Source organism: Ahaetulla prasina, chromosome 7 (genome assembly GCF_028640845.1).
Source record: "Ahaetulla prasina isolate Xishuangbanna chromosome 7, ASM2864084v1, whole genome shotgun sequence".
Lineage (NCBI taxonomy): Eukaryota > Metazoa > Chordata > Lepidosauria > Squamata > Colubridae > Ahaetulla > Ahaetulla prasina.
This window is the reverse complement of record NC_080545.1, coordinates 9,571-31,772: the sequence shown is the minus strand read 5'-3', so window position 1 is coordinate 31,772 and position 22,202 is coordinate 9,571. Positions and strand designations below refer to the sequence as shown.

The following is a 22,202-nucleotide window of genomic DNA, read 5'->3' as shown; positions in this document are numbered from 1 at the left end:
ACACCCAAGTAGCCCACCCAGAAAAGGTATGACATAACCCTAAAGCCAAAATTCAGCACAAGGTAGGAGAATCTTGTGAGAATACTTACATTCCATCTTGCAAATAGCCAGCTTTTATTTAGATTAGTTATGGTTTCATCAGCTCAGCCAACTGGTGGGATCCAATCCCTGTAACTCTTTCTACTCCATACAGCAAGGTCTACCAACCACAGGCCAGGAGAAAGCTCAGTCTCTTCCACTGGCTCATCAACCAGCACCTTTGGCAGTGGCTACAGTGTGGACAGTGAAGGAAGCAACGGCGGCGGCACCACCACCACCATCACCACCACCACCACCACCACGGGGGACAACAATCTTTTCCCCATTCCAAGAATGTATGGGCTTTTTTTTTTCATCATTTACTGTGTTTTCCTAATCACTGAGAAAAGATAATAGAGTAGCTCTTCAGACCTTGGTAGGCAGCTGCCTTCCCTTCTGCGGAATCGTTCTGTGCTGCCCTCCGGCCACTGAGTCCCCTCAAGGACAGCAGGAATACTGTTGAGAGTTCATTGAAGTATACGTGGGGGCTGCAAGTTGTTTCTTCCATTGGCAGCGGCACTCGGCCCAACTGGGTTAATATAGGAAGTTAAGCGGCCTCATAGCGCCACTGGCTTTGGCTGGTATTTGGATGAGGTTAACAATGTCCAGTGGCAAAACTTTAAAGCTGTTGGTACGTCTTTGTTGCTGTCCAGTAGTTATGCATCAGGCCAGATCTGGTAGCTCTTGATGTTACCTTCTATTGAAAGCAGCTGCCTTTTTTAAATGGGAATCAAGAGGCTTACATATTTTTTTGTATCATATTTGCTTCTCTGTGATCAACTGAAAAGATTTTTTTGGTATTCTGTATATTTATATATTTATACATTTACAGAATCACCTTTATTAATAACAGACCCACCTATGTTTTTCAACAGAGGAAAGATGAGCCAGAATGGACAAGAAGCCGTGAAGCAATCAGGGGTAGGATTAACGGAGATTGAAGGTAAAGTGTCTATCTCAATTCAAAATGAATTATCTAGGAATCTGTAGAAACCATTTGTTGCTATTCTATTAATCTAAATGCTACTTTTATAAGAAGCTCTCTGCTTTATTGTAACTAAAAATGCCATGATGGTAGCAGTGATAGGCCTTTCAATGTAAACAACCTACTGTCAGTAAGAAAACATTATTCAATGCCAAATGCTAAACTGCATGCATCTCCAATTAGTTTGTGAGAAAGGGGAGAGTGTGGTGTGCAAGTGTTGTGGTCCGCCAGCAGCCTGCAGAGCTGGCAAGAGAGTCAGCCAGTGATGAGGCTGAGGTGAGGCCAGGGCCATCGGGGAGTGAGGTGCGGATTCCAGAGCCTCCAGAGACTGATAGTGAGGCAGAGGAACAGGAGGAGCCTGTTCCTAATGCATGCATGAGAAGAGCTGCCAGAAGGCAAGAGTAGCTCAAGCAAACTCGGGAGTAGGGCCAAGAGATGATTGGCCCCTCCCATAAGGCTTAAAACAGACCAGCAACAGCGTTTGGGCTTTGCCGGAAAACAACACTGGTAGCTTCATCTTATTCTTCGTCTACGTATTGCATTTATTTTTTGTCTGTGACTTTTGAACATTTGCCAAGAAAGGCCTTTGGCAGTTTGTCTAATTGTACCATGGTTTGCGATAGGACTGAGAAATTTGTGTTGGGAGGAATCTGCTTTAATTTAGTTGAACTACGCTGGGAATGAAGTAATTCTCAGCTGTTCAAATAAAATTTGTTTGTTTTTTCACTGACTGAGTTTCCTACTACCTACTTGGGCCTGGATCACAACAGCAAGGATAATTAAAACCAGTGTAGTAAACTAGTTAAACTGATATAGGAATCATTATGAAAAATACATCCTGTTGGGCTTAGCCCCCACTGACTCATCTTTGAAGCTTTGGCAATCAAAATAAGGACAGGGCAGGAGATTGCCTACTTGTGTGTTGTAGCTTGCCAGTGGCCAGCGCAGCTGGCAGCAAATTTGGACAGTGAGGAGGTTGGGGAGGAACATGGGCCAGTCCTGGCATCTGGAGGAGACTCTGATGAGGGCTCTGCATCAGAGGCAGAGAGGGAGCCAGGGCCAGATGCCAGGTATCAGCTGCCTTCAGAGTCAGACATCAGTCAGGCAGACGAACAGCTGGAGCCTCTTCACGGTGTGTGCGTGCGCAGAGTTGCTAGATGAAGGGAACAGCTAAAGAATAAGGGTCGACTTGGGAGTAAGGCCACAGGTGGACAATGAATGGCCCCTGCCAGAGGGAATAAAAGAGGAGTGAAAGGGGCGTGGAGTTTGCATGAGACAATTAGTTCACCTAATTGGTTTGTGAGACTCTTTTCCAAGTTTTGAAGATACCGGCCTGGCAGCTCTCCAAGCCAGATAAGGTCTGTGACTGTAAATTCTCCCTTGAAAGACTTTGCTGAAGGTGAATGAGAAGAATTCACTGTTTGTTTAATAAAAGGGGTTTTGTCGGGACTAGGATTCTGCTTCATACTTTTTGGGGAAGCCTAGGTCAGAACATTGTGCTCCAGATGGCTGCTTCTTGCAAGGAGGCTCCAGGGGAAGGGTGTCCCACAGGTGTAAGTGCTGGGAGATGACAAGAATTGCCATCTTGCTTGCAACTGTAGTTGACACCTTTAAAAAGTCACTTGAGTTCATTAAATTCATTTTCTAATCACTTCTGGAAATGTTTTATTAACTTCTTGCAAGCTATTAGAAAGCTTCAGAATGACAACTTTGAAAATGCCTGCTGAGTTTCCCTTCAATCCTGAATGAAAGAAATTTTAATCATAAATTTAAAGATTGAAAGACTTGAAAATAAATGGAAAAAAGCTAAATAAGTTATAAATGGAAGTTATAAAGAGACTAAGGATGCAGATAAAATTAGAATATAGAAATTATTGCAATAAAATTTTAGAAGTGATAAAAAACAAACAGCTTCTTATGGGAAATAAATAAATTTTGGTTTTTACAAGCCATAACAAAGATAAATAAATTTATAGTTTAAAAAAAAAATAGAGGGGATTAAAAACTCTAAGCAGGGAGAAAAACACAAGCCTACTTTGTGTTAATTAACTGCATATGATGCAAAACATTATAAGACTGAAAATATTAAATGAAAGTTTTGAAGAACAGAGCTTGAAATTAATAGCCACAATATCAACAGTGTCAGTCATGTTGTCTGCCTCTATGGATAGTTTGTCCAAAACGTGACATTGAAGAAATGACAAGTGTGAGATAAATTTTATTTGACTAGATAATGATGGTTCCAAAGGTGAACTTTAAAAAGAAGTCCAAGAATGACTTGGGAAAAAAGTCTCACTAGATACACAAAAGAAATGGGGCATCAAGGAAAATACAAATGATAAACCAAAAAGGTGATCTGGATAATTTGTTTTATTTACAAAACAGGCCTGCTAAAATGTCACAGGTGAGGTGGGCAGGGTAGAAATGTGATGAATACATAAATAAATACGTGAAGAAATCAAATCCTGGAGCAACATTTAAACGAGCTAAAAATTACGATAAAGAAGAATTGTAAAGTTGGTTTACTTGATCAAAATTAAAACAAGTCATATTGTTACTTCTGGCAACCTTTTGTGAACTTTCTGCTGACCCGGGGATAGAAAAGATGATGTTTTATGGATTTGCCCATAGATAAGAGATGGGATATGGTATAAAGCAGTGGTGGGATTCAAGTAATTTAACAACCGGTTCTCTGCCCTAATGATTTCTTCCAACAATCAGTTTGCCAAACTGCTCAGAAAGTTAACAACCGGTTCTCCCGAAGTGGTGCGAACTGGCTGAATCCCACCACTGGTGTCGTGTCCCACTCCTCCGCTGACGGCCGGGTCAGGGAAATCCGAATCAGGCTTGCCTCTGCAGCTCTGCCCAAAGTCCTAGCAAAGTCCTCAGAGCAGGCAGGAGACCAGTAAGTGACTTCAGCAAGATAAGTTCGACTTTTGCCTGACTCAGAGACTGCCAGAAAGCAGATCCTTTATATAGGCCATGGGGTGTGGCTCCATGACTCAGCACTCATTAAGGCCTGCCCCTCCCTTCCTTCTGTTGCCTCCGCCTATCCAATCTTCTGATGCGAGGGTCACTCCAATCAGCTGTTGGTAATAAACCCTCCTCAGGCTCACATGCTGTGGAGGAGGGGGAGGGGTCTAGCTGCTCCGTTTGCCTGGGCATGGAGTCAGGGCTGGGGCCGGGAGGTGCTCCTTCTGCTGCAGTTTGTCTGGGCATGGAGCCAGGACTGGGGCCGGGAGCAGATAAGAAGGCCCCGGCTGCTCTGAGGGCGGGCAAGACACAACAACTGGTATAAAGAGATAATTTTTTGTAATGGGGAGAGATGAAATTTGTTTATACTTGTGATAAAGGTTGGAAGTCACTTCTCTACAATTTCTTTTCTATTTATTATATTTTTGATTTTCTCATTCTTTTCTCTTTCTTTTTTCCTTTGTTTTTTACTTTTTCTGTTCCAAATTCTGGGATGTTAGGGATAATACAGCAGAATAGCAGCATTTCCCAGTATGACTAAATTAATTTTCCTGTCTTGTTTGTATTATCACAGGTAAAACTCAGGTAATGGGTGAAATAAAGATTGCCTTAAAGAAGGAAATGAAGACCGATGGAGAACAGTTAATAGTGGAAATCCTGCAATGCAGGAATATAACTTACAAATTTAAATCTCCGGATCATTTACCAGGTATCCTTTGTTCATGAATCCGTGTTTTAATATACAGTATATTTTTAAATAATCAGGCCCCAACTTCATGCTATATTAATTACTATAAGTAGAGTAATGACATAGTGGGATTTTTGCCATTAAATGCAAAGGGGGAAAAGATTATTCTCATAAATTGAATGCCCCTTTGGTGAAACTGTTTTTCATGTGCAAATGTTAAGTTCAGCTGTTGATCCACCCATAGACATATCCAGGGAATATCTTGGTACAGCTATAGAAGTGATTCTCCATTATATTTTCCTGTGGTTTTTTTTATATTCTTCATAAAAATCATAGAGCTGGAAAGGACCTTGGAGGTTATATAATCTGACCCCTGCTTAGTACAAGACCCACTAACTTTTTCCTATCCTGATACATTTATCTCTGTAAAATGTCAATCATTCAAGAGTTTCTAGAGCGTTTTGAAGGACCAGTCAGCTTTGTATCACCGGTAGATGTATAAATGTCCTCTCAGCACAAACCTAGGACAGAACATAGTGGCCTCCCATGAATACTTCCTTTCATGCTAGTGTTGGACCCATTAATCAGTAGATTTGGGGATCTGATCATTCAAACAACTGTATGGACCTTGCCTTATGATCAGAAGATCTGATGAGGGGAAAAAAACCCTATTTTTGGTCCCAATTCTAATAATTCCTGTCTCCGCTTTTGTGGTCTAGTTCAGAGCCTTTTCTGTCCCTGGTCATTTGCCCCAAGATTCTTCATAGTCTTAGCAACGTCCTATTACATCCTAGATGTAGATATCAGGAAAATAACAGACTTCCTGTATCATCCTATTGTGGGTCTATACGCTGACGGCTCACTACCTTTCAATTAATTTATCATTAAAAAATAAAAAATATTTTTAAAAAAAGAAGAAGGAGGGGATCATTCCCGCACAATTTTATGCCCACACAATTTTATGCCTCTACTTTCTCAAGGTCGCTCACGCATTTCCCCAATCCATAGAGAGGTTGGGTGTGTCCAAGTATCTTCCACTTTCTTCCATAAAAAGATTTGCTGAGATTACAGTGGAATATCATCCCTGGGAAGAGTCTGATACTGGTATTGGAGTTCTTGCTTCTCTTGAGCTATCTAGTTCCACATACTTGTCACTGACAAAGGGACTCCCCTCCCCACCATTCCCTTGTTTTCCTCTTCATTTTATGCTCCTCCTTCAGCTGGCCTGCCAAGGAAATTTTAACCTTTCCTGATGCATTGCTATATAAAAACTCTTCTCACTTTCCCAACTCAAGCTTGGCCTTGGAATAGTGCAAGGCATAGTTTGTGCTCTCTTCCCTTAAGGTCTATGGTAGTTTGAGTCTCTGCTGCCGATTCCTCTGGCTAAACTGCCCTGAAACCTCCCTCATCATAACCCACCCTTGTCATGAGTCTCAACATCTGTTGGAGGAGGAGGAGGAGGAGGAGGAGGAGGAGGAGGAGGGCTTTCCCACTAATCTCCTTTGCCAAACTCACTCCCACTCATTAGGTGCAAATGGGTTTCACCATTATTGTTTATTATCATTATTAATCCTGTTTTTTCTGGATATGCAGTCTTAGCTGTTCATAGTAGAACTGCCTAAAAATACTGTATTATCAATCAACCAATTAATAGGGATCTGTGAATACTCAGTTCAGAGCACAGGCTCAAATGCAGCCATCTATATTTCTGAATTACTTCCCAAATGAGAATGCAGTTGAATCTCATCCATTGTTATTCTAATTGATTCATACCAAATCAATCTGATTCAGATTATTCAAGTTAAACCAATTCACACAGTGAACTGAATTATCCAATAAACCTAGTTGGGCTGACCGTTTTAATCAGGTGAAGGCCACTTGGTGTAATAGCATAATATCTAATTGCAGAATTTTATTCAGTAAATTCCATTACCATTGGGACAGCTTTGGGATCATAGGGGGTGTTGCGAAGCTCAAAATACAGCCAGAGGTTAAGATACTGAGTAGAGGAATGGCCAAGAGAAGTCTTAATGACTTCTCTTGGCTAATGACATCAAATCTTAATGACGTATGAATGTTTGCCATCCTGAATTAATTACTAATCTATGAGTGTTCTATAAAATAGGCCAAATTATCTGTTTCCACAGATTTATATGTAAAGCTATATGTTGTAAACCTTGGCACTCAAAAGAGGGTGGTGAAGAAGAAAACGAGAGTGTGCAGGCACGACCGAGAGCCTTCATTCAATGAGACCTTCCGATTCAGCCTGAGTCCCTCCGGCCACTCGCTCCAGGTACTTTGCTCGCTGTCTTCCTTGATGTAGTGCATGCAACCACTTCATACTTCATGGACCTTCTATATTTGCATCTGAAATTCATCTTTTATTCACTCACCCACCTCTAATATTTATAATGTTTCTAGGAATATTCTCTCAATTTTGTTAACTATTTTGCTTATTTCAGCAAGGCATTTGACCAATTCTTCCAATTTTGTCTGCAGAAAACCACGTTCCCATCATTTCCATGCTCTTCTCCTTGAGCATAAGTGAATTTTTCTTTTCTTTTTTTTTTAAAGAACTTTTTATTGATTCCCCCCCGACACACACATAGTTTATGAACAGAGTATTGGCCATATCATATCTTTTACAACTTAACATCTCCAAATACATTTTACGTAGTTACAATTTCTGCCAAAATATTCTTTTTCCATATTTTTAATCATGTCTTAATATTTCTATGCTCATTTATATAAACCACATCTTCTTTCGCTCTCAGGTTCTAATTTCTCCATTTTTACTAATATATATTCTTTTTTATTATTTTTTAACTAATTCAATTTTTATCCTGATCTTTTCAAACATGTTCAGGGTTGTCTTTCTTCCATTTCATCTTTTCTATTTTACACCAATCTTTCTTCTCTTTCTCATTCCTCTCCCTCCCTTTTTTTATCCTTCCTACTTTCTTCTCTCCTCTCCTACTCCTTCTCTACTTCCCCTTCCTTTCTCCCCCTCCTCCATTCTTCCTCCCTATCTAACCTTCTCTCCTACTCTTATTTCCCCTCCCTTTCTTCCTCTCCTCATCCCTTTCTTCTTTCCCTCTCTCTCCTTCTCCCTTTCTTCCATCGTTCTCCTCCTTCTTATCTCTCTCTATTGCTGTATACATTTTCATTTCAATGTTTTTTAACTATGGTATCCAGACAACCCCAATTATCCCTTATTGAGTATATATCTCAGAATTTCCCTCATACGTTTTAATTATTAACTTTGCCATTCAACTTTTGCCATTTTTACCTTACAGCCTTTTAGTTAATACAACCTTCCAGCTCTTGTTTTGTTTTTAAATTCTTATTCCCAGTTCAATAATTATTTTTCTCTTTCATTAGGATACACCATTTACTAATATTTCAATTTTGTTCCATTTTACAATTCACTTTCAATTGTTTTCACTTATAAACCATTCTATCTTTTACATTTCATCTGCTGGACTATTTTTCTTAAACAATATACTTCTTCCTTTTTTACTTCTTTTCAGTTTTATATCTTAATTTCAATTAATTTCTTTGTTCTTTTCTGTTTTTTCCAATTCCATGCATCCTCAGACAACAAAACACATATCCCATTATATCTTTCACATTTAATCTACTTCTCCATTTTACATTAAACAGTATATTTCTTCTTTTTTACTTCTTACATACATTTCATTTCATCCTTTCTTATTTCCCTTTTACAGTAATCTATATATTGCTTCTAATTTACTTCTTACATAAAATTTCTACAACTATTTTAATTTCTTTTCTGCTATTCACTTTTCTTCCCCTTTTAACCATTTTCTTTCAGTCTCTCCAAAATTCCATTTCTTAATAGTTTCCTCCCTTTCTCCCATTCTTTATTTTATTATTATTATTTATTTGATTTTTGATTTTTCTCTTATCTTCTTCTTCTTCTCTTTCTTGTATCTTCCTTTTCACATCCTTTCTCTATTTTTTTTATTTTCCCCCTCAATTTTTCCCCATTTCCTCCTCTTCTCCTCTTTTTTGAGAGATATTTTCTATCCATTTTTATTCTATCACTGTCAATCCCAGTGTAATCATATATGTTTTTATCTTCAATTATTTTATTTCCTTTTTCAGCATTGTATTCTTATTCCTCTTGTTTCTCTTTCAAAATTTCTTCATCCTTTTCTTTTGTTCATTTTAACCACTCCTCCGCTTTTTTATTTCCCTTAAACGATTCTCGTAGCATTTGAAGCATCTCCCTTAATTCCTCATACTCATCCTCCCAACTCCCCATGTTCTCAATTTAAGGAGAATTTTTTTTAAGTTTATTATTTTAACTTGTATATAGTTCAAATTCCAGTCCATATAATGTCTCTTTTTCTTTTCTTTTTTATTCCCAAATAATGTCCAGTTCAGATGTTCCTTTAAGCCATTCCAATTTGAGTCTTTGTTCTTTTAAGTGAATTTTTCAATTGATACAATTGAGTATCAAAAAAAATGAGAGGAAGATTTTAGAAAGTTCTTATTTGAGGTTATTGTAATCCCATCTTGTTTTGGTTGTAAAAAATAGAACAAAAGATTTGGAAGATATTTCAGTTATCCTGTAGATCAATGTTAGCTAACAACATTGACAAATTATCAAAACAGTTATTGGTGGTGGTAGTCGTGTTTTCTGCTTTTGTTTTGGTAATTGTAGCTCTTTGGGATTTTAGGGAAAGAGCTGATGATATTTTTCAGTCCTGAGCACCATTGTATGATTACTCATTATGACCTCTGGACCTCCCATCTTGACCTTTGTGCACTTTAAGGGAGAATAGTAGTAGTAGTAGTAGTAGTAGTAGTAGTAATAATAATAATAACAACAACAACAACAACAACAACAACAGAGTTGGAAGGGACCTTGGAGGCCTTCTAGTCCAACCCCCTGCCCAGGCAGGAAACCCTACACCATTTCAGACAAATGGTTATCCAACATTTTCTTAAAAATTTCCAGTGTTGGAGCATTCACAACTTCTGCAGGCAAGTTGTTCCACTGATTAATTGTTCTAACTGTCAGGAAATTTCTCCTTAGTTCTAGGTTGCTTCTGTCCTTGATTAGCTTCCACCCATTGCTTCTTTTTTATTTATTTATTTATTTATTTATCACATTTATATACCGCCCTATCTCCCTAGGGACTCAGGGCGGTTCACAGGCAAGTAAAAAGTACATATAAATACAAACTAAAATAACAGTTAAAAAACTTATTCTACATGGCCGAATTATTAAAAAGCAATATAAATAATAAAACCCATTAAAACCAGTATAAATTTAAAATCTAATCCAGTCCTGCGCAGATAAATAAATGTGTTTTAAGCTCGCGACGGAAGGTTCGGAGGTCCAGAAGTTGACGAAGTCCTGGGGGGAGTTCGTTCCAGAGGGTGGGAGCCCCCACAGAGAAGGCCCTTCCCCTGGGTGTCGCCAGACGGCACTGCCTAGCTGACGGCACCCTGAGGAGTCCTTCTCTGTGAGAGCGCACGGGTCGGTGAGAGGTATTCGGTAGCAGTAAGCGGTCCCGTAAGTAGCCCGGCCCTATGCCATGGAGCGCTTTAAAGATGGTTACCAAAACCTTGAAGCACACCCGGAAGGCCACAGGTAGCCAGTGCAGTCTGCGCAGGATAGGTGTCACACGGGAGCCACGAGGGGCTCCCTCTATCACCCGCGCAGCCGCATTCTGAACTAACTGAAGCCTCCGGATGCCCCTCAAGGGGAGCCCCATGTAGAGAGCATTGCAGTAATCCAGACGAGACGTCACGAGGGCGTGAGTGACCGTGCATAAGGCATCCCGGTCTAGAAAGGGGCGCAACTGGCGCACCAGGCGAACCTGGTAGAAAGCTCTCCTGGAGACGGCCGTCAAATGATCTTCAGAAGACAGCCGTTCATCCAGGAGGACGCCCAAGTTGTGCACCCTCTCCATCGGGGCCAATGACTCGCCCCCAACAGTCAGCCGTGTACTCAGCTGACTGTACCGGGATGCCGGCATCCACAGCCACTCTGTCTTGGAGGGATTGAGCTTGAGCCTGTTTCTCCCATCCAGACCCATACGGCTTCCAAACACCGGGACAGTACTTCGATAGCTTCGTTGGGGTGGCCCGGTGTGGAAAAGTACAGCTGGGTGTCATCAGCGTACAGCTGGTACCTCACACCGAAACCACTGATGATCTCACCCAGCGGCTTCATATAGATGTTGAACAGAAGGGGTGAGAGAATCGACCCCTGCGGCACCCCACAAGTGAGGCGCCTCGGGGTCGACCCTGCCCCCCTGTCAACACTGTCTGCGACCGGTCGGAGAGATAGGAGGAGAACCACCGATAAACGGTGCCTCCCACTCCCAATCCCTCCAACCGGCGCAGCAGGATACCATGGTCGATGGTATCAAAAGCCGCTGAGAGGTCTAATAGGACCAGGGCAGAGGAACAACCCCTATCCCTGGCCCTCCAGAGATCATCCACCAACGCGACCAAAGCCGTCTCAGTGCTGTAACCGGGCGGGAAACCGGACTGGAACGGGTCTAGATAGACAGTTTCATCCAGGTGTAGGGGAAACTGATATGCCACCATACTCTCTACAACCTTCGCCGCGAAGCGAAGGTTGGAGACCGGACGATAATTACCTAAAACAGCCGGGTCCAGGGAAGGCTTCTTGAGGAGGGGCCTCACCACCGCCTCTTTCAAGGCGGCCGGAAAGACTCCCTCCAACAAAGAAGCGCTCGTAATCGCCTGGAGCCAGCCTCGTGTCACCTCCTGAGTGGCCAGCACCAACCAGGAGGGGCACGGGTCCAGTAAACACGTGGTGGCATTCAACCTACCCAACAACCTGTCCATGTCCTCGGGAGCCACAGGGTCAAACTCATCCCAAACAATGTCACCAAGACCACCCTCAGATGCCCCATCTGAATCGCCGCAATTTTGGTCCAGACCGTCCCGAAGCTGAACGATTTTATCGTATAGATAACCGTTAAACTCCTCAGCACGTCCCTGTAACGGGTCATCCCGCTCCCCCTGGTGAAGGAGGGAACCAAGCCACCCGAAACAGGGCGGCTGGGCAGTTATCTGCCGACGCAATGAGGGAGGAGGCATAGCAACGCCTCGCTTCCCTCAGTGCCACTAGTAGGTCCTAGTATAGGACCTAACTAGTGTCCGATCAGCCTCTGAACGGCTAGACCTCCAGGAACTCTCTAGGCATCTTCTCTGGCGTTTCATCCCCCTCAGCTCCTCGGAGGACCAAGGAGCCGGTTGGGATCTGCGCCGGGTCAGAGGCCGCAAAGGCACGACACGGTCTAAAGCCCCAGCCGCAGCCCGTTCCCAGGCTGCGGCTAGTTCCTCGGCCGTGCCGTGAGCCAGACCCTCAGGAAACGGCCCAAGCTCCGTCCGGAACCTCTCCGGGTCCATCAGGCGCCTGGGACGGAACCAACGTAGTGGTTCCGTCTCCCTGCGGTGTTGAGTGGCGGTCAGAAAGTCCAGGCGAAGGAGAGAGTGATCTGACCATGACAAAGGTTCTGTGACTACATCTCTCAAGTCCAGATCCTTCAACCACTGACCAGAGATAAAAATCAGGTCCAGTGTGCCTCCCCCGATGTGAGTGGGGCCATCCACTACTTGAGTCAGGTCCAAGGCCGTCATGGAAGCCATGAACTCCCGAGCTGCTGTTGATGACGAACCGGAAGATGGCAAGTTAAAGTCCCCCATGACTAAAAGTCTGGGGGTCTCCACTGCCACCCCAGCAAGCACCTCCAGGAGCTCGGGCAGGGCAGCTGTCACGCAGCAAGGAGCCAGGTACGCGACCAGCAAGCCCATCTGACACCTATGACCCCATCTCACAAAGAGGGATTCACACCCGGCAATCTGAGGTACAGTGGTCTCCCTCGGCCCTAGACTCTCTTTAATAACAACCGCCACCCCCCCACCCCTACCCTGAGCCCTCGGCTGATGGAATGCGCGGAAGCCCGGTGGGCACATTTCAACCAGGGGCACGCCCCCTTCAGTGCCCAACCAGGTCTCCGTAACGCCTATAAGATCCGCGGCACCCCCCTGGATAAGATCATGTATTAGGGGGGCCTTATTGGCCACGGACCGTGCGTTGCATAACATAAGACGAAGGCCCAGGCTCTGAGGGTCTTGACCATCCGGGGAACGGGAGAAGTCAGAGGGATCGGGGCGCGCGATCGCCTGCAAGCATCGAGCGTGCGCCCCCCTAAACCGATACGATCCCCCCCTTCCACCATATCTGCCCCTCCCACTTACCGTGCAAATAGAACCACCCTCACAAAAAGGAACACACTCCCCTCCCATAACCTCCGAGCCCGTTAAATAACTGCCGCGAGCACGCGCAGGAACTGATTTCCCTCCCGACGGGCTACCCCCGACACCCGCCCTAACCCTCCCACCCCTTAAAAATGCCCTATCTAAAAAACCCCAAAGGCTCTTTCTCTTCGCATGCCACCTCTGTGGGTCCCAAGACCCGTCATTGAAGCCAGCCCTTGGTAACGAAGCGGGCCATTCCTGCGAGGCGGGGGCACCTCGCAGGCGCAAGAGTTCACAAGACGAATAGCGCATGACAACTGAAGAAAAGTGCAAAGTGCAAAAATACAAGTCGGCGATAAAAAGGCTCCATCTCCAAGTGGATAAGATGTTAACATATGATGGTAGTCTAGAATAAGGACGGATATAGAGTGGAAACAGGAGGACAGTCTAGATGGTAAATTGTCCAATCTTCGTCCAAACATCATGGAACATGGGATGGGGGTATTTCAGTCACAGACTATGTCCTTCTCCTCCGTCCCCAAGCAAGCCTCCTACGTAGTCCCAAATTAGTCCAAACAGGACCAACACCGACCATGAAGATCCCAAAAGGCCGGAGAGGGACAAGATGGCACTGGAACAATCGCAGGATGACTAGATGGGGACAAATCGGGAATGCCTCCGTTGCCTTCCCGCAGTCCTCCAACGTCTGCCTCCAGAATTAGCCAGAAATATCGTCCAGGAGGTCACCTCCATCTCCATCTCTATCACCCCCCTAGTACATCCAGCCACTTCAAGAGCCAGAACTCTCCAAACCTCTCCCTCCAAGTGGCCAAGCCCATCCAAAGGGCTGGAACCTCTCCGGGAGGCCGGAGGATGTGAAGGACACCAAGTCCGAATAAGGCAGCAGGGAGGAAACCGGAGAAGCCACGACATCACAGCAGATGGAACAAATGAAGACATCGTGGCAGATGGAACAAATAAACATCCCTGCAATCCAGATCGACCAGGCAGAGCTAGTACAGCAGAGGAGTAGGCCGAAGACCAGGCTGGGAAAAACCGGCCGAAAATCGGCCGAAGCAACCAGCCCGGAAAAGTTGAATCACCGCCCCACCTCCGGGCCTGGAAAAAAAACATGGCCGCCGCAATCCACCGCTCACCTTCCCGGTCCCGTTCTCAGCAGCCGCGGGTGCTAAAAGGCCCAAAGACCTCTCCCACGGCTGCCCGAGAGATGGTCTTCCAGACCGGGAAGGGCAGGCAGCTAGGCAGGCGGTCCAGGCATCGCCATCCACGGGGCCGTTTCAAAACGCCGGAGCACCGTCTTCAGAGCCGCGCCATCTTGCGCATGCGCAGAGCCACTTGTTCTACCCTCAGGTGCTTTGGAGAATAGTTTGACTTCCTCTTCTTTATGGCAACCTCTGAGATATTGAAACACTTCTATCATGTCTCCCCTCGTCCTTCTTTTCATTAAAGTAGACATACCGAGTTCTTCATATGTTTTAGCCTCCAGTCCCCTAATCATCTTTGTGGCTCTTCTCTGCACTCTTTCTAGAGTCTCAGTCTTCTAGGCTTGTAGAAGAAAATATTGCTCAGTTTAATGTCCTCCAAATATGACATAGTCATAACTAGAAGGTACCTGGTTGAGAAAGATTGACCTAAAGTAATTGATTTAAGAACTTTCAAAACATTCAGTTATATATATATAACATTCAGTTATATATATATAAAGTTGCCCTTTTGGGATTTTCCGCAACTGAGATGACAGTATATCTAAAATGAATTAATAAAGCCTATATCAATAGTATGCCATGGGTCTCAAACATAAACTAACAGGCTGGCATTCTATAGCCAGACCACAGCCTGGTCTATCAGGGTAGCCTTGTTTATGCAACTAGGTGTTTGGTTCCAGAAGTCTGAGTCCGAGCCAGACATTCTCCAGACATTACCTAGCATGTTGTGCAAATCTCCATCATCCTTATCAAAGTGATAAGTAAACATAAATGTTCTTTCAATCAGGATTTATTTCTTCATGACATTCCTTTGTCACACAATGTTTCCCTTTCACATAGATTTCATGATCCATACAAACTAAATAAAGAACCAATATTGTACGAGAGTAGACATACTATGGATTATTTAATTTATCTGATACATTTTGGTGATTTATATTAATTTAATGTTATTTCTTAGAGTTTGGTTTTGTTTGTTCTTTGTTTTATTTTTGGCAATAGAAATTAATTATTTGATATCCAATTGGATAGCTACAGATTACATTTCTTATTCATGTTTCTCAATTGTTGTTTTATAATTATGAGTTTTTTTCTATCTTTTATTTAAAATTGCCAGTTTTAAACAGTTGACAAAGAGTCACCAGGTTGCACACTGGAGCTTGAAAGCGCTGAGGAGGGAGGATGTTGCGTATGCACGTGTGTGTATTATAGTTCTTAGCTCCAATGTCTTTCTTTGTAATGTAATAACTTTCATTGGATGAAGGAAGTTTCCTATAAACTGCCTCTGGGGGGGAAATGGGGAAAATGAAATAAATGACATATATGATGAATATATTCCATGGCAGCTACCAGGTTGCACATGAGCCCATGTGAAATGGTTGTGCAACAGCCATTTTTCTTCAAAGAGTTAACATGACAGGAGCATTTATTATTATTATTTTAAAAAAGGGTATTTTAAGTGCTGAACTTTTTAATCTCGTATGAAACATATCACTTTCTACTTTTTTCCCTAGATTCTTCTTGTTTCCAATGGAGGAAAGTTTATGAAGAAAACCTTGATTGGTGAAGCATATATTTGGCTTGATAAAGTGGACCTTAGGAAAAGAATTGTAAACTGGCACAAACTTTTAGTTAGTTCCACACAAGCCCATTGAGCAAAGAGGTCCTTGTTTGATGTCAGACCGATCAAGCTGGAAGAGTCTAGTTGTGTGATTCCGGGACTCTACTTTGATGTTAGGCTTAGGTAGGTTTTGCCAAATATGAAACAAGTAACACATGTTCTGGGCTACTTAGCATATTTTCATGAGGGCTAGTCCACTGGTTTTACTGTGTAAAAAGCAAGAACAAGACAGCCAAAGAAAAACATCACGCTTGGCTCAGATGATAAAATAAGTCCATTTGAATAATGACAGTGAACTGAGGGTTTAGTGGTGTTAAAACCTTTGTAGCCGTGCAGTCAAGGAACGGTATGGTACGCCTGCGCTCAAAGGCAATGGGAATGCAGAAAACTCTGGCTGCGTTTGGAGGCAGACTGACTCCCAGAGAGTGGAACCTGGGTGTTTCTTGTGCCATCAGAAGGGGGGCCGTTTTATGCAAAAGCACCCGGGGACTGAACTGCTTTCCTAGTTTCGCCGATCAGAAGATTATTCACCTCCGTTCTTCTGTACTTTCGAAGCGTTCAGAGTAAGACGGTGCCGCAGGGACAAATGGCAGTATCTTTTATTTTTATTTTAAATAGTAGCAATGTTTATATTTCTTTTCTTGGGAGTACCAGTTCAGAGTAACAATTTCAGTGTTTCTCCGTGAATAATGCAGATTCATGATCTTAGCATATTAAGTCCAAAGGGAGAGACAGAAAAATGGGGGGGGGGAAATCAGGATTTGTTGTACAGTTGCCACCATAGCATGAAATAAATGTAGCCCTGAGTGTGTGGAAGAAGCCACCATCCTCCCTGCCTTTCTCAGTCTCTTGTTTACAAATAATGGAGTCAATGATTCAAAGGGCTTCTAAACCAATATGGCTATCGTTGTGTGTTACTGTCTGCCGGTCTTGCTGTTGTCAACTACAAGGAATGAGAGTTAAAAGGTCGGTAGTCGGAAGCAAACCATGGTTTAGATTCACTCACGGTGCCAGTAGTTCTCGGCTCATTCTGGAGTTATGAATCTTTTTTTTTAATGACTTCTAGAATGTGGTACCATCCTCATTGGTTGGCCTAGTGGTATATTACAGACTTCATCCCAAGCGCACACCTCCATTCACAAGGGCCATTCTGCTGAATAAAAGGAAAAATGCAGAGAGAAGGTCTTGTAGGTCTCTGTTTGTAGAGAGATCTAAGCCTGCAGCATTCATTATCACCCACTGGGTATTTTGCAGAAGGAATACAAATGGATCTACATATGGCTTCTGTGGACAAAACAGAATGATGGCCTAGGTTGTAGCAATGCTAATTGGCTTTCTCTTCTTATGATAGAATCTGTGCAGTAGCAAAAGCTGATAGGCACAGCAAAGTAGCAAGCGCAGTGATTAACTTATTACCTTTAAAGTTAAAATATCTAAAAACTATACATTGAACAATTGTTGTTCAATTCGATAAATAAATTATAATAATTATAAATAAATAAATATAATTATAAATAAATTGAACACATTATTCCAAATATCTGTTTAATTTAATTTAATCAGTGAACATCTTTCAGCGGCTCCAGAGGCTAGAAAATAAATGCAGGAAAGAGAGTATTGAAATTATATTTTATGTTTTAATAAAGAAACATTTCATGAGCCAATAAAAAGCAAGAAAGAGTTCCCAGTCCCAGTTTTGTTTTTAGCCATTACTAATATCTCATCCTGTGTCTGTAATGAACGAGGAGCAATAGGATATATGAACGTATGCGACCAATGTTCTGACTTAACTTTCAATAATCTGATAATTATACCTATTTCAATTCGATCCTTGAGGATAATTTGCATGCCATTCCCCTAAATCATCCAGAAATGATTTAGTACTTCAGCCTATGGATACCACAAGAGAAGGAAAGCAAATGTCATACATAGACTGGAACTATACCTCTGAAACAGTTTCTGAAGCAGCCGTTCCTTCGTTCGGCGTCAGGTGTCTAGGGTTGTGTGTGAGTGAGTCTTAAATTATGAAATGTGCAATTTGTGCAAACGAATGATAATTTTGTTCTTTTCAAAGTTTATAACAAATACAATGATTCTTCCAGTGGTTGCCATGGAGATTTCAAGAACTAGGAAGCAACAATTGGAAGGCTTATAAATAAGCCTTTAATTATCACTCTTAATTCAGAAGGTTAGGCTGCTGTTACAGGCCAAGGAAGTTAAGAGCAAGAGATTATTCATGTGAATACCAATATTCATGTATTTGTTCTTTTAAAAAATTCTTAATTCCGCTACCCTAGATTAAATATCCTTTGACCTCCAGATTTTTCAGCACTGGCCGGCATGGGGCCGAGCGACACTGCTTGGACCTGTCATCATTGCGTATGCTGTAACCGCCCTGCTTCGAGGAATGTGCCTGATTTGTGACAATTGGAGGGTAGTTAGGAAAAAAGGTTTCTATTAAGGCTAGAATTTCTTTTCTCTTCACGTTCTTCAAATATAATTGAGTGCTACTGAAGATGTTGTCTATCAGCTGATCCCTACTGGTGCTGGGACTAGCAATTGCCTCCAAAGTGTTTCTTGGGATCAGATATCTGGATTGTATTAGAATCATTCTATGCAACATAGAAACCCATTTAATGCAGTTTCCTTTTTATTAATGAAGACAAAAAATAGCATTATGTCAATTATTTTTTTATCAGAGAAAAATCACAGAACCTTATTATTTAAGAAAATGTGTAGATATTACAATCATTTTCCTGTTGACAGGGTGGGGAGAAATTGTGTTATATTTATTTCTTACATCAGGCAAAAGCAAGGCTTCTTATCTGAGAGTGAAGTTTCTCCTAATATGGATATCTTGGAAAATATGTCTTGTTGGTGGCACAATTAACTTTATTGTACATCATGTGACTCTGCTGAGCGGAAGGTAAAAATAATGTTGTGCAATAGGTCTTGTTCAGGAGGAAAAAAAATGTGATGTATGAGTTAAAGCACAGAATGTGTATGTGTATTGACAAATGAGGGATCATTTGTGTGAAATAATATGTGTGTGTGTGTGTGTGTAGACACACACACACCTTCATTTGTTTGAGTTTATGACCCGAAGTGTTTGAGTTCCTGTGATGAATGCTAAAATATTTTTTGTTATCCTAATTCTTTAAACTAAGGATGGTATCCAACACAAGTTATGATGGGAGCAACACAAATGCTATTTATTTTGTTCTACATTCTGCTCTGCCTCCTCCCCTCTGAAAGAACATCCATCACAATTCTTCAATGCCTACCAGAACAAATAGGAGTACCTCATTGTGGGTGCATTGGAGACAGCAGTAAAATTAAAATCCAGCTCCTTAATGTTACTTGAATTGTGTTTTCCTAAATGCCTTTATCGTTTGTTTGGGGCGCAACATGGGGAGTGTGAATCTGTAGCTGGTAACCAGCTGATATGGCTTCTTTTTCTGAGGATGAAAAAGTCAACAGTAAACATCTCTTATATTGTATGTAAGCTAGTGTGCTTGATATAGAACTATTCAGAATTTCCATTTCTAAATATTTCATATAGATTTTAATGATATATTTTTAACGTTTTATTTAAATCATACCTGATAATTAGATCTTCAAATTATAGGCCATTCTACATATGAACATATGCCTCTATCAGTGAGGTGGGAAAAGTAAAAAAATAGTAGCCTCTTTCGTGTGATGAAGAAATTGAAGGAAAATTGAGTGTGTAATTCTGGGCAAGATCCTGAATTAGGAATTGTTGCTAGACTAAAATAATATCTGGATACTCTCTCTTCAATTTGTAACTTATTTACTGGTGGTTCCTTTTATTTATTTGCTTATTTATTTCTGCAACATCACAAGCACCCTAAAGGTTTTTTAAAAACATATACTTGTATATTTATATATCAACTTGAACAACACGACTCTGAAGAAAGCTGTTTCCTTAATATGTTATCACCTTGTAAATATACATTTTTGTATTGAGAAACACGGCTGAGTTTAGATTCCAGGCCTCACCTGTTATTTTAGCATGTCATTGTCAATACAAGTTGGATGCATTTTGTAAAAATGTGAGCGCTCAGCAGTGTCAACTGACCTCAATGCCACCCTTCTGTTAGACATAATTAATAACTTATAGTTGGAGTAGTAATGAAAAGAATAATGATAACAGGAGCACCAAAGGCACACCCATCTTATAATAGTTTTTGAAGAGATGTAATATTTCCACAATGAATGTTGCATGCTTCTGAGGTGTTTTGTTAACTTTTGTTTTTTATTTCTGCCTTCCAATTCTCCAAGAAAAAGAAACCTTTCAAACTATTTCATCAACATCTACAAGAATGTCCAAAAGAAGAAAGAAAAATTTCGCTTTTAAATCAGTGCTCAGACTTTCTCTAAAATCCATGTCATGGTTTAGTGATTGTGTACAGGATGTATCTTGAAAACTCATGTAAAAATGTGTTGTTCAAAGGCTGTTAAACCTAGCCTGGCGAATAAATATTTCAAAATATACACATACACACACCCCTTTCCACCTCCCTTCTCATGGCCTTCTCTTCTTGCACTGAATAAACAACAAAAAATAATTAATGGAACAAAAAAGAAAAGAAAACTGGAAGTAGCGTGTCAGTTTTGGCTCTGTTGAAAGAAGAGCACTCCAGGAGACCTTGGGGCCACTGTAGGTTGTTTTTCTTCATAAGGATTGGTTCCTTAGTGCAGCTGCTGGGAAGGGCTGCATGCAAAAGCATCATGAGTGCACGCACGCCCGTGAGTGAACCGGTAGCGACGGGTTTTGAAACCCACCCCTGGTTTGTATAAGTAAAGATCATGTTCCTTGAAGTTATTTTTGCTTTGGAAAACACAAATGTTTCTTTCTTGGGCAAGCTGATAGGAATGCCGGTGGCTGTCCCAAAAGCATACTTAGGTGAAAGTCCTTATGATGCCCCATTTTAGTTTGGCTTCTGGATTAGCACTGAATTATCTTTAGAGGCTCTTCAGATTGATCTGAGATGTTGGTTTTTGAGGCTGAATTCATGGCCCCCTCACCATTTTTGAATTCTCCATTTCCAATGGGGTTTTCCTATACAATGTGCCTAGGGTTTCTTGGGAGACAGAGCAGGGGGTGAGTTTCAAAACCCGTCGTTATCAGTTCGCTCGTGGGTGCGTGCACACTCGCACACACGCAAAACGCTTCTGCGCATGTGCATGTGCAGAAGCATCTGGTGGGTGGGCGGAGCCTCCTGCCACCGCCACTAACGGTTCACCCCGGATCAGTAGCAACCCACCACTGAGACAGTGTGGAAAGCTATCCACTAGGCATAAAGAGCCTCTCCAAACTGAATTTTGGGCCAGACCTCATGGGGGCCTAACCCTAGATGACTTTTCCAATGGGGCTTTCAATTTGCCTAGGATTTCTAGGGAGGCCTACTGTAAATATAGTAGCATCTTCCTTACAATTTTCCACCATCTTTTGGTGGAACTACTAGGCATAAAGAAGCTGTTTAAACTGAACTGTCCCCTGGGTAAGAGGGCGGGGGGAGGGGGAGGGGAGAATGTGGAGGTGTGAGGGTAAGTGTGTGAGGATGTGAGAGTGATGGAGCAAATTGTTGTTTCTCTGCAGTCAGAATCTCAAAGCTGATGCGAGTTTTGGGGATGGAGACTTTTCAGGATCAAACGATAGTAGAAGCTCACATCCGAACACAAATGGCAAAGAGGCAGAAGGATGGTTGATGTCTCTTCATTGTGGATTTTTCCATCAGCTCCTAGAGTTTCTTACCTCCCCGCCCCACTTCCTCCCTCTCAGTGGCTGGGGAGCAACCGGTGGGATTCTTTCCAAATGCTTTTGGTGTAGCTGAAGCTGACCAAGGGCTAGCTCCTTTGACCCACTTTTACCAGTTCCTTTGCCTCTTCTATTAAGAGTCAGCTGCTATGAGACCAGCTGGTGAAAAGGTTGTTATAAATATGCAAAACAATAGCGGGGAAACTGAACTGAAGGATGGGTACAAATGCCGTAAATGTATTGTGGTCTTGTGGCAGGTCTTTTGGCCCACAGAACCTGGACAGTGATTTCATGGAGGGGCATTTTGCAGTACAGTAGATGTCTGTGAACTGTGGCACCTCTGAGATATCTTAGATACACTGCACAGATCTCACAAAGAAGCAAATGCTGCCCAGAAAGTGACAGTGGAACAGAGGAAAGCAAAAGAGGTGGAAAAGTTTAAGAATTACAAACTTTGCAGGGGCTTAACATGGCTTTTATAGGTGAGTGACTTCTAGTCCCAAAGCAAGGAGGATACCTTACTCCCCTGCTCTTTTGTGGCCGCCTCTCCCACAGTGTGTCTCTTCTCCTCT

General features: G+C 42.2%; 1 protein-coding gene across 2 annotated transcripts in view; it reads left to right on the top strand.

The window, feature by feature from the left end:
* The window catches only part of PCLO (piccolo presynaptic cytomatrix protein), a 132,467-nt gene extending 112,113 nt beyond the window's left edge, over positions 1-20,354 (top strand). For both annotated transcript variants that reach the window (XM_058190792.1, XM_058190791.1), the window contains 5 exons: positions 194-374; positions 954-1,021; positions 4,611-4,745; positions 6,872-7,017; positions 15,739-20,354. In XM_058190792.1, the coding sequence (XP_058046775.1) occupies positions 194-374; positions 954-1,021; positions 4,611-4,745; positions 6,872-7,017; positions 15,739-15,879 (671 nt within the window). In that variant the 3' untranslated portion in view covers positions 15,880-20,354. The remainder of the gene's footprint in view (positions 1-193; positions 375-953; positions 1,022-4,610; positions 4,746-6,871; positions 7,018-15,738) is intronic.
* Positions 20,355-22,202: the final 1,848 nt, after the last annotated feature.